Below are 12,860 nucleotides of genomic sequence, written 5' to 3' on the forward strand. Positions count from 1 at the left end.
AATCTTTGAACTCCAACAGAAAACACAGATGTTAGCATTCTTGTATCTATACAGACTTAGTATCTTAGGCAGTCCTAAGACCAAGGTAACAGAAGCAAGTGAGAAACAGGGTAGAAAGTAAACAGTGTTTGTAACAAGCAAGGCTTTTTTGTTACTGTATTTGGATTCTGTGTCAGTTGTTCATGGAGCAGCTTCACAGCTAAGTGATGAATTCTTACTGCAGGTTGTAGCTTCATTCTTTGGTTAGTTTAGGCTCAAAGAACATCTATAGAATGCATCAATTTCTTCTATTGATGTGCTATGCAATGAGCTGCCTTATTTCATTCTACTGAAATTTAAATGTTTAACAGGGTTAAATATACGGAGAGCTTTTGCCAGTGAAAACTGTCAATTTTGTCCATTAATGTGTCAGCTTTCCTTGAAATTTCTGTCTCAATTTAGCTTGCTATCCCTTTGTTTGCAAGCCATGTGAGATTTATTTTGCCTGGCAGAAACTAGCTTACTTTTGGGAGGTCACTTTCTGCTCTCTCCCTTTCTGTATGACATAATGCTTCTGAAGTTATGTGGTTTCCTGTAGCTACTGTACATTATCTGTCCTGTGAAATTCTGATGCCTGTGGTGTTTTTACTGACATTACTTAGCAAAGTGCATCAGTGCCTAGAGGTTAGAGAATCTGAGGCATTAATAACTTTCTACTTGATCTTGTTTGGACATGTCCAGCTTCAGTTTTAGAGTTTCCTTCAGAAGATATGGGTATGATGGCAATTGCTGTCAAATGAGAGTGGCACTACTCTGTTACTCTGTTATCATGCTAATTTGCATTAGCCTAAATATTTTAATATATGTGAAAGAATTTTTTTTTCCTTCAGTACTTTATTTTATATTTAACGGTCTTTTATTCTGTAGGATACAGAAGTCATTGCACAGTGAGATGGTTGAAATCAGTTAGTATTAACTTCTATCTGTTTTTTTTTTTCATGTTTATGGTCTTCTGTTTTTTTATGGTCTTCTGTTTTTTATGGTCCATTTTTAGTTAACAGTTGCTTTGCTTTTAAATTTTGAATGGTTCCCTAATACAAAGCTATATTTATTTGGCAGATTCAAGAAGGGTTTAGAGTCCAGTGAAGTTTTTTTTCTGTGGGCACAGATAATCCACAGTGGACTAAATCACTGACCAGGTGCAAAAATTGACAGAATTGCATCCATAATTATATGCTGTGATATGCTATGAAGTACAGTGAGCATTATTAGAGATAGTCTGCATATCATGGGTTCTAAGAAATTTCAAGGACTTAACAGGTGTTCTCTATGTGTTTGATTAGAACTCACAGAAAAGGAGAGATTTATGTTTAACAAGACTGGTAGCTATTGGTAGCTATTAAGAGTGAAAGGACTGAGGGAATAGGTGTATAGATGCAGGAAGAAACATCTGTATTATCAAAGTAAATATTTAAATTGTCAAAATTGATGTCAATTATTGCTTAAAATGTTACATAAATTCTAGGTAATTTTTAGTCCTATATGTAAGCAACCATATTGATACCATTAAAAAAAAAAAAATCTACATGTTGCAGTGTAACTTAGTATGTTGTAATGTTTTTCTATATCTATAGTGATTTTGTACTGAAAAATTACTCACTCTAGGGCTGTCTTTCTTTCTCAACTGCCTAAAAGCTAGTTATCAGTAATGTAATATATTAACATATATAAGAAAATATATAGAAATACTGTTTTCTATATATTGGCTGTGATCACATTTGCTCCCAACTGTCTTTGTTGTATTTTCTAGATAAAGCTCTGTATTTGGTATTTTTAAATTAAAAAGAGAATTGTAGTCTGTATATATAGCTTATATAGGTATTTAGAGTACTGGAAATGTATGACAATGGGCAATCCATTTTACATATTTTGTGCTATCAGCTATTAGTATAACATTGTACCCTTGGATATGGTGATATACCATATGTAACTGATTATGTTTATTGAGGTATTTGTTTGAAAGGAATTTTGATTTTTATGTAAATTGGCACAGGCTTAATTTTTTTCTTTGAAAAATTCTTTGCTAAATCTCTGATTGTTGTTAAAATTTAAAACAAATGTATGTTTTTTCAAGGACAGAGATTTAACAAAAAAAAGACATTTTTCTTCTTTGTCAAGACAATGCAAGAATAAAAAGTGTGAACTCTTCCAAAAACTGAGGATGAAAATACTTAGAATGAACAAAAAGTCAGAGGCTGTCTTTGAAAAATGTTTTTCCTCTCTTTTCTATGCACAGTACTTTGATGACCAAATACTATTAAGAAAAAAAAACTGTGAAGTCTATAAAACTTTTTTCAGCAGCAATTCAAGAATTCTTACCTTCCACCCCTCCCATTCCCCACGGAACAGTCCCACTTAAAAAATAGTACATCCTCAGATACTTTTTGTCGTCTTTGTTCTGTTTTTTTTTTTTTTTTTCAGTTTTCATGGCTTGGGATAAGTAACTAATTAGATGCAACAACCAGTGTATAAAGTCAGAAAAAAAGGATAAAATTCAGCTCACTTTCTCTGCATTTTATTGTTTTTCCAGACTAATTAGAGTAAAAACTAGCAAAAGCATATGCTTGTAAGTTAAAGATGTAATCTGTCTCTGATATACATAGAATGGTATTGTTCAATGGTGACATGCCATTTTTGTGTGGTCACTTTTTGGAGTAGAATTGCACAGTAAACAGTAGTGAAAAAGTGTTCTGTGTTTACTTGCTGTTTTACAAGAAAAGTCCTACATGTTCCTTTCTCTAAACAGTGTTCTAGAAAATGTTTTACCATTTCAGTTTTCAGGATTCTTTTCAATGTAGATTGCTGTAGAGATGTATGGCCTCCTTATATTCGTAGATACAAATTGCTTTAAAACATAGAGTAATTCCATATCATCAATAGAAAGTCTTTTTTTGTCCATATACAATAGCATTACCTAAACAGTAGCAGAACAAATATACTTGAGTTAATAGCGTTGAATTGACTATACAGACTATAACTGACTATATTGGTCATATTAACTTGTTAATTTTTGTTACTTACCAGAGCAGAAAAATTATCCCATTGGTATTGGTTTGTCTACTGACATTATAATTTTAAAGTCATTTAGATAACCCGCATTTTGCATTCTGAATGAAAGGATATAATCTCTTCTGTGATGAATTTTGTGCTTTATCTCAGTCTGTAATGCTGGATGGAGGTAGATTGTACTAATTCAGCTTTTGCCTTTCTTCTGCATTTGAGAATAATGCTTCACATGTTTCTGAGTCTCATGGGATCAAAGCTGAGCTGTCACTATTTGTTCAGAAAAGACACACAACAGGTACAAAAAGAAAGTCAGTGGAAGTCACTCATACTGCAGAGGGCTGGATGCAAGTGGAAAATACATCAATATTTTGGTTATTTGCATAAATGTCATGCATTTTAGTAAGAGAGGAAATTTTTTAAAATAGATGTCTTTTGTTCATATTCTAACCATTGTTAGTGGTATATTTTAGGAAGAGCATAATGCAGACTTTCTAATATATTACATAAATATTAGCATATAAGAGAACTAAGAGTCAGCTGGACCATTAGCTTTCGTGAGGTGATTTTGCTCAAGGAAAATGGATGGTGTTCTATTCCATTGGCAAATACTAGATAAATCTTGGAAAATCAAACTCGTGTGTGAGTGCAGCCATACTGGTGAGGCTTTAATAGGCATGGCCCTGTTTGGTCAGAATCAAAGGTGTAGACCTCTACAGCCTGAGTTCTGAATGAGAGCAGAAGGAGGAACAAAATAATGCTTTTAATGAAGAGGGTTGGGCCTAAATGTATGATGTTTTCAGTGTCTTTAAAATGGGTGTTGAGTGGAAACAGACAACCTGTGGAAGAATAGAAAAAGATGCAACTTGGCTAGTGGCTAGTTTTAGAGATCAGAGAAATAGTAATGTTGAAAGAACAGTTGACTGTAGGCTGAGTTTTGTCTTGCAAAGAAAACTTAAGAGATACAGTAAGCTATTTTTCAGCCATAGAAACTGAAAGCAAGCAGAAGAAGGAAACCATTGTCGAGAAAGGGTGAGATGGAGGCAAAAGGTGATGTACATAGAACCTGGAAAATGAATACCGAATAAGCTCTCCCAGATTTCAGAGGTGATCATGAACAGGAGGACAGCATTTTTCTCAAAATGAGTACCACAGCAGGGCACCTTTGATTTTTATTACATGTGTCATATCTATTTATATATTTTCATACAGAGTTGTTGACTCATGATCAGTTTGTGTTCTGCTGACTTTGCTGGTCCTTTTCATGTAGAATTGCCATCCTGCTGATCCTAACTTTTGGTATTTAAGTGCAGTGCACTTTTATCAATTTTAGCAGAGGTTTTTCAGATCAATTTTAAATCTGATCATTCTTTTTCTGGATTCAGAGACTGTTATTTAGTGTAATAGCTTAGAATTGTTTTTGTATGTAATATCTACAATGACTGCACAAAAGATTTTACTAAAGTAAGGCAACTTTGTTCTGTAGCATGTTGCTATGCAGATTAGGTTTGCTGAGCAAGTACTTTCAAATTCATAATTGAGATCTGATTTCAGCACATTAAAGCATTTACAGAACTTGAGTATATTAATTTATTTGTATACTTGTAAGTTTCTTCTGAGCTGGCAACATGAAGGAATAAGATTTAATTGGAAAGTACCTGCCTCTAATCTGGTACCTGCAACAATAAGAAAATAAATCTTTACTGTCATAAAAAATATAGTCAGCTGGAAGTAATATAAGGGTGACGGGGTGTGAGTACAGGAGGAGGAGTATTTGACAAAAACTGGATTGTATCACTGACTGAATAATGAGAGAGTTATGGTCACGGTGAGGAAACAGTGATCTTTAACATGGCAAGGCTTGAAGGTTTCATTTAATATATTTCCTGAAAGAATGAATGAATACTCTAAAAAGTGAAAAGATCTAGAGAGTAGAAAAACATTCACTGAGGGGTTTTTGTTGTTCCGCAGTCTCAGTTTGAACTCAGGGTATTCCATATTCGTGGAGAACATGCTTTATCAACTGCTCAGCTTGAGGAAACCATTGCACATCTGAAGAATGAACTTGATAATAAATTGAACAGAAGGAATGAAGAAGCAAGGGATATTGGTGTTTCTACTGAAGATGATAATCCACCAAAGACATACCGAAATGTATGTATACAGACTGACAGAGAAACTTTTATAAAGCCTAGTGAAGAAGAAAACAGAGCTGTGAAAATCAACCAAATAGTACCGAAAAAGCTTAATATTTCTTCTTTGACACATAGTATTTCTACCCAAGGTGAAAATAAGGACAGTTATGATGTACCATCTTCAGAAAGTGTCTTGTCTTGTCAACCAAAACAAATGCTGCCTCCTCCACCACCTCCACCACCACCTCCACCACCTCCACCACTTCCACCACCTCCTCCCTTCACTGATTCTTCACTACAAGGTTTAGTTCCTCCACCACCACCTTTGCCAATGGGTCCATCTTCAGTGACACCACACTTTGCATCTGGGCCTTCACTGCCACCTCAACTTTCTGAAGGCTGTAGGGATTTTCAAGCACCAGCACCACCAGCACCACCACCACTTCCAGGGTTGGGACCTCCTGTTCCTCCTCCATTGCCTGGATCCGGGTTACCTCCACCTCCCCCACCCCCAGGACTTGGGCTCTTTTTTAATAGCACTTTATCTTCAAGTCAAGGTCCTCGGAAACCTGCCATTGAACCTAGTCGTCCCATGAAGCCTTTGTATTGGACACGGATACAATTGCAAGGCAGCAGGTACAGTGAATTTATTTGAACATATTTTCTGTCTATATGCCATTATTTAAGTTTATATAAGCTATTTAAGACAGTGACAAGTAATGAAAATACATATAGAAGCATGGAATTTGTATGTATTAACAACAAAACAGTTATAGAAGTCTAATAATAGATCACAACAAATTATTTTAAAATGCTATATGTAAACAAACAATTATGTGCATAATAACAGAAAAAGCAGAGTATAACAGAGGGAGTTAGAGCACTCCCTGAGAACTCCAGTGAAAGAGCAACCAAATATTTTGTTTCGTGACTTAGTATTAAAGAAATAAAAAGTTTGATGAAAAAAGATGAAAGATACCCTTTTATTTTTTTCTTTCTTTCTTTCTTTTTTTTTTTTTTTCCCATTAGAAAAGAGATCATTAAAATTAAAACTGAAATATTTAAGTTTGGTCAGGCAAGAACTTCGAGTTTCATTTACTTTTGCTCTCCAGTCATTTAAGGTGATGCTATCTTCAAAGCACCATATCAGCTTCTAATATTTTTGTTCTGGAAAAAAGTAAACTTGAGCTTAATCTCAAGTATACTTCTGGTGTAACAGGGAAGGTGAAGTATATGCATAAAAACCTGCTGCAGAGGAACCTGTAGTGTAAAGCATCTGGTACAAAGGAGGTGCAGAACTGGCAGAGACATCTGTAGTTAAAACAGTTTTATTTATATATTTCTTTTATTTTAGTTTTTGACTGAACTTATTTTTAAGACAACGAATAATAATTTGGATTTTTTTTTCTAGTGTAACCTACATAGGAAGTTATATTAGTTTATATTTGAGCATTTTGATTTTACTTTCCCAAAATTACTTGTGAAAATTAGTGAAGTGCCAGTTGGTCCAAAAATAAACCTTGTTTCATTTTTTTCAATTTATTTACTGAGATCAAAATATTCCTTCTTAAATTTAGATGGTTCGTCAAGTTTTTCTGAGTGCAAAATAAAGTCATAGTCTCCTGATGAAATGCTGGATACCAGGTCCAATGATCCAGCATCATCATTGTCTGCACTAGATAACGAAGTTTTTTTCAACAGTCTGCTGCTCAGAGCAGCAGTTATCTGGGTCCTTGAAGTTCTTCGTACAGAGACAAAAAGCATTATTCAGTGAAGTCATTGCAGCTAGTGACAGAAAAGTAAAGCTGTTGAACTCTAGCCACTTCACATGACACAGAATATGTTTCATCAGTGGATGCTCATGGAAAAAATAGAGTTCCTTAAACATTCACCGCAGTAAATGGGTGGTTGAGTATTCAATAAAAACAATCCTAAATTTCAGTATTTATGTGGCTTTCAGAATCCTTTTCTCCATTATATGGGTAGATATTACATTTTTTTGCATATTACATCTAATAAATATATGTATGGTGACATCAGCCATTCATAGTTCATAGGGTTTTCCGCAATGTTTGTGGTTTTTTTAATAGCAATTCATTTTATTGCCTTTTAGTGACATCTACTGGAAGAAGTGAGCCCACCTTTTACTGATAGATATGACAAAAAGAGCAGTCTGAAGATAGTTTTGTCAAATATACTTTCATAAGTTATTGAAATTTTGAAACTTGTTCAGAATTGAAGTGTTTTGTTTGAAACACTACAAATAATTTTTCCTAAATCCAGATAAAACGAGAGTATTTTGTTTAATATGTTCCAAAGTTTAAACAGTGATGCTTATCTACGCTATATCTGTTCCTGAAAGATTAAGGTAAAAAAGGAAAGATAATCTGCATGTAAAATTTGAGTGATGTGGAATATTGATTAGCCTCCCAAGATATAGGCCACTTAGGTTCTAGTTTCTTAAACCTGAAACAAAGTTACATATGAGCATGAAGCATCTGAACCTAACATGAAGTGAGTCAAGACCTCTACAAATGTTCTTAAAACATGTTTGAATAAAGCGTGATCACTATTTGTTGATGTTGTTTATTTTAATATGTCTGGGAAGATTATTGGGAATTAGTCAAAAAAGCTGCTGTTGAAATCCTAGTTGAAGTGGCAGAGATCTCTTGAGCTGTTATTTGCCCAAGCTGCAGTTACAATATATGGTTATTGTACAAAAAAAAACCCTATAATATGTGCACTTTGATAGTTTAGCAGGTAGTCTGCTAAGTAGCTACACTTCTTAGTACAGCCTTCTGAAAAATATTTTGACTCCTTACAACAGTTAGATACAGAAAAAGAATACTGTTAGTATGCTAGCAATGATTCTTTGAGTTTTAAGCCAATTGTTGATAAGGTTTTATTAATAAATATTTAGTATAAGTTTTATTATCTTTTAATAGGAAAACTGCCATACCAACATTATGGGAATCACTAGAAGAACCTGATATACTTGATACTACTGAGTTTGAATATTTGTTTTCCAAAGACACCACTCAGGAAAAAAGAAAACCGTTATCAGAGACTTATGAAAAAAAAACCAAGGCCAAAAAGGTATTTAATTTTTCTTTGTATTTACTTTCTTCTTTATTTCTCTTTTACGGCTTTGTTTAGTATTTTAAGAAACTTCATTTTTATTTACTGTTGAACCAGCACGTAACAGATGGGTTTCTAAATGCTGTTATAAAACACAATAAGTAAAATTGGTTGTTCAACCTTAGCTAGAGAATTCAAATATATTACTTAGTTTGGAAGATTTCTTCCCTTTGAAAATGAATGTTCTACGTCTTGGTTAAATACAAAAAATATTGAGTAGAAGAACAGAATAGAAGTTCTAACGTGTATCTAAAAGTACCAATATTTCAGGCCATGTCTGACCTTGCAAATATCCATAAGTAAAGGCTACCTTAAATCATTCCAGTAAATCTATTTTCCTTAAGTTTAATGTTATTGAGAAAATAAACTACTTTGGAAGATAGGAAAACCACTCTTACGTATTTTGAATGAAGAATGCCAAAAAAAAGTCTTCGCTGATATATCTCAGTAGCTGTGTCAAGAAGGGACAGGGAAACTATGTCTCGAATGGATGAAAGTTTGTGCAGCACCTGTCATTATGGCATACTCTCTGCCTCAGACGTGGTCAATTACAGACAGAGCTTGTTCTTCTCAGTAACCGTGTGCAGGTAGGGCAAAGACATTTTCTGAATGATGGCCAAGTAATGTTTTCCTAAAACGACATATATGCTATAATCCTGTGTGAGTGTGTGTGTATATACTGTATTATAAATCTATTTTAGTTTACCTGCTTGGAACCACAAGAGGGCTCTTTGCATGTAAGCTATGCTATCTACCTTTCTTGATTTTGACATACATACAAAGTGAACTTTCATACAAATATACAAGAGAGAATGGATTTTTCAAAACTTATTTGATCATAAACTTAGCAAAGTAATTAATAAGAAATGTCAGTAAGAATTCAAGTGCATGTGGTGTGTAGTATCCAGTGTAATTTTAATGGAGAAATAGCATGCACAGTAGATAACTGTTTTATTTCAAAATCTCAGTAGTAAAGTGAATATACCTACTTTCCCAGCAAAATAGTTTGGGAATTAGTCCCATTTCCTGAAAGGTGAATGTGCATGATTCCTTTTCCTTATTGCTTTGTAAACTAACTTAGTTACAGCAGTACATTTTTTTTAATGATCACACTTAACTTTATCCAAAATTGAATTGGATAGTAGTTACTCTATACAATATATGAAATAATGGAGTAATTAGTAATTCTTAGTATTATCACTTGTGAGTAACTAATGTGTTTTCTTACAAAGATATTTTCTGTTTTTATATCGGTGTTTCAATTAGTTTGTTTTGTTTTTAAAGTTATTATTTTAAAGACTAGGGACATATTTACTGAAATTATTGGAATAAAAAATGTTCCTTGAAAATGCTCCATAAAAATACAAAAACAAATATCCTGACAGAAAAATTTAGAGTTTTATCTATTATTGTGCATTTAGTTTGATAAAACTGATGAGATTACAATCATGGTGTTACAACCCATGAAAACCACTGCTCAGTAATAAAGTTTCTGTTGCTTGTTCAGTTGAAAAATAAATCAGCTTCTAGATTTCAAATTGAATTTGAATTAAACTAGGCATATAAGCATTTCCTACTTTTAGTTTTGTCTTTTCTACTTTCTTTGTTGAACGAGTCATAGTAGTTGAACTATGTTTGCAGACAGTTCATCCTCTTCTGCGGCCCTGTGTTTCCTCTGTCTCTGAAATCCTAGATTGTCTGCATGCTACTCTGCTAGCTCCAGTAGATCAATCTTAGTGGGTTTTGAGTGAAATGATAGTAGGGGAGGCATTTTATTTAGTTACAGAATGGTTTATAAGTAGGTAAATAGAAAACTCTTATACATTAATGTTGAATTATCAGCTCTGCTGGTTTCATTTGTCCTTTTACATGCTTTCTTTCAGCATTCATCTTACCTTCTTTCTAACAGTTACATCTACTAGAGCTTTTGTAGTAATCCTTTTCTTTGTGACAGCACAGAAATACATGCTTGTCTGGTCTTAAATATGGTATGTCATGTTACATGGAGTTGTGTCGTCTGGTTAAAGATGCTTAATACAGGTGTCATGGATGATGTTTATCATGTGTCATCATTATAGCTGATGCTGCTATATATCATTTTGTGTTTCTTTGCAAATTCCTGTGGTGTAAAAAAAAAAAAAAAAAAAAAAAGGGGTAAGATACAGAGACAGCTTTAAAATGTGGAACAGTAGTTTGTGTTTATTTTATTTAATACTACATGTTACCACTGATCTGTACATTGCATTAAATCACTTCTCATCCATGTTCTATTAGTTCTATTAGTTCTATTTCCCATCAAGTTCTACAAATTGAGTTTGGCCTGCTTTGTATTTAGAAAAATGGCAGGCCAATAGGTGGTGCAGGATCCCATGCTAGTAGAACATTACTTAGTACTTTTCTTCTTGAATGAGTATTAAATCAGTGCCTCACAGTCAAGTCCCATATGCAACTGGAAGATCTTGCCATAGAAATTCAAGGGGAATTGTTTTTATAAAAACCAAAGTGACTTTAACAGTTCTGGTCTTGTTGAAATATGACTTCTTTACTAATTATTTGTAGTTTCAAATAAGATCATATTCAATCTATCCTCATAATTTATTTATTTATTTTTTTTTTTGTGAAACTTGTCAGAATAATCTGTATGCTTTGTCTGTGAAATCATAGGATCGTACAACCACAGAATTTTTTATGTTGGAAGGGACCTTCAAGATCATCTAATTCGAACCCTTCCCCCCCTATAGGCAGGGACACCTCACACTAGACCAGGTTGCTCAAAGCCCCATCCAGTCTGGCCTTGAATGCCTCCAGGGAGGGAGCATCCACAACCTCACTGGGCAACCTATTCCAGTGTCTCAGCACCCTCACAGTAAAGAATTTCTTCCTAATATCTAGTCTAAATCTACCCTCTTCCAAGTTTAAACCATTTTCCCTTGTCCTGTCACTACCTGCCCTTATAAAAAGTTTATCCCCAGCTTTCCTGTAAGCCCCCTTCAGGTTCTGGAAGGCCACTATAAGGTTCCTCCAGAACCTTCTCTTTTCCAGACTGACGAGCCCCAATTCTCTCAGCCTGTCCTTGTAGGAAATATGTTCCAGCCACAAAACGAATGTTTATGAATACATGAATGCTTAAATAAATATGCTAAAATGCTTAAACAAATGAATGCTTAGATGCAAGATATCACATTAAAGCTGTAGAAATTTCACTTTGTTTTAAGTCTTTGTCCACATTGAAGACCCCTTATGAGAACTCTGATTACGATATTCACTGTCAACTGTGCTTTTGTTGCTTATAACTAGACATCTACCATTTTCAGCCAGAAATGTTTAAATCTTGACCTGCATGACTGGAAATGATGATCTATTTTCCAGTGCTATTTTGAAAGTTATAATCTGAGTATATGTTTATATTTGTGTGTATCATTATATGTGTAAAAAAATGCAGTATAAAATTATAGTATATAATATAGAAGTATTTTATGCACATGCATATCTTCACTGTCAAGATAATAGAAAACAAAGAGGATTCTGTGGGAGTCAGTGTTAGCTCTGATTACCCCCTATCTTCACTTACAGAATCATAGAATCATAGGATTTGCTCAGGTTGGAAAAGAACTGCAAGATCATCGAGTCCAACCACAAGCTAACCATACAACCCTAACACTCACAACCCACCACTAACTCATGTCCCTGAGCACAACATTCAAATGGTTTATAAACATATTCAGGGATGGTGACTCTACCACCTCCCTGGAGAGCCTATTCCAGTGCTTAACAACCCCTTCTGTAAAGTTCTTCCTGATGGCCAACCTAAACCTCCCCTCGCCCAACTTGAAGCCGTTTCCCTTTGTCCGGTAACCTGTCACCAGTGAGAAGAGACCAACCCTACTCTCAGTGCAATTATCTTTCAGGTATTTGCTCTCAATAATGTCTCCCCTCAGTCCCCTCTTCCCCAGACTAAACAGTCCCATTTCCTTCAGTCGCTCCTCATAGGGCATATTCTCCAAGCTCTTCAAAGCTTTCTTGCCCTTCTTTGGACCTGCTCCAGCACCTCAATGTCCTTACTGTGCTGAGGTGCCCAAAACTGAACACAGTACTTGAGGTGGAGCCTCACCAGTGCCAAGTACAGGGGCAGGATTACTTCCCTCGCCCTTCTCATAACACCATTTCTGATACAAGCCAGGATGCCATTGGCCTTCTTGGCCACCTGGGCACACTGATGGCTCATATTCAGCTGATTTTCCATCAGTACACCAAAGTCCCTTTCCATCAGGCAGCTTTCCAGCCACTCATCCCCAAGCCTGTAGGGTTGCCTGGGGTTGTTGTGACCAAAATGCAGGACCTGGCACTTGGCACTATTGAAACTCATACAGTTTACCTTGGCCCATCGATCCAGTCTATCCAGGTCCCTTTGTAGTGCCTTTCTACCCTCCAGCAGATCAACACCCCCTCCCAGCTTGGTGTCATCTGCAAACTTACTGAGGGTGCACTTTTTTATGACCTGGATAATGGAATATTAACTCTTCAGCTGTCACTTAGTTGCAAGAG

The 12,860-nt window shown here is 35.0% G+C and overlaps 1 protein-coding gene across 2 annotated transcripts in view; it reads left to right on the forward strand.

Moving 5' to 3' along the window:
* FMN1 (formin 1) overlaps positions 1 to 12,860 on the forward strand; it is a 180,072-nt gene that overhangs the window by 94,204 nt on the left and 73,008 nt on the right. For both annotated transcript variants that reach the window (XM_090141247.1, XM_031593723.2), the window contains 2 exons: positions 5,014 to 5,813; positions 8,123 to 8,273. In XM_090141247.1, the coding sequence (XP_089997373.1) occupies positions 5,014 to 5,813; positions 8,123 to 8,273 (951 nt within the window). The remainder of the gene's footprint in view (positions 1 to 5,013; positions 5,814 to 8,122; positions 8,274 to 12,860) is intronic.

The sequence above is a fragment of the Phasianus colchicus genome, chromosome 5 (assembly GCF_987193195.1).
Source record: "Phasianus colchicus chromosome 5, bPhaCol1.hap1.1, whole genome shotgun sequence".
Classification (NCBI taxonomy): Eukaryota; Metazoa; Chordata; class Aves; order Galliformes; family Phasianidae; genus Phasianus; species Phasianus colchicus.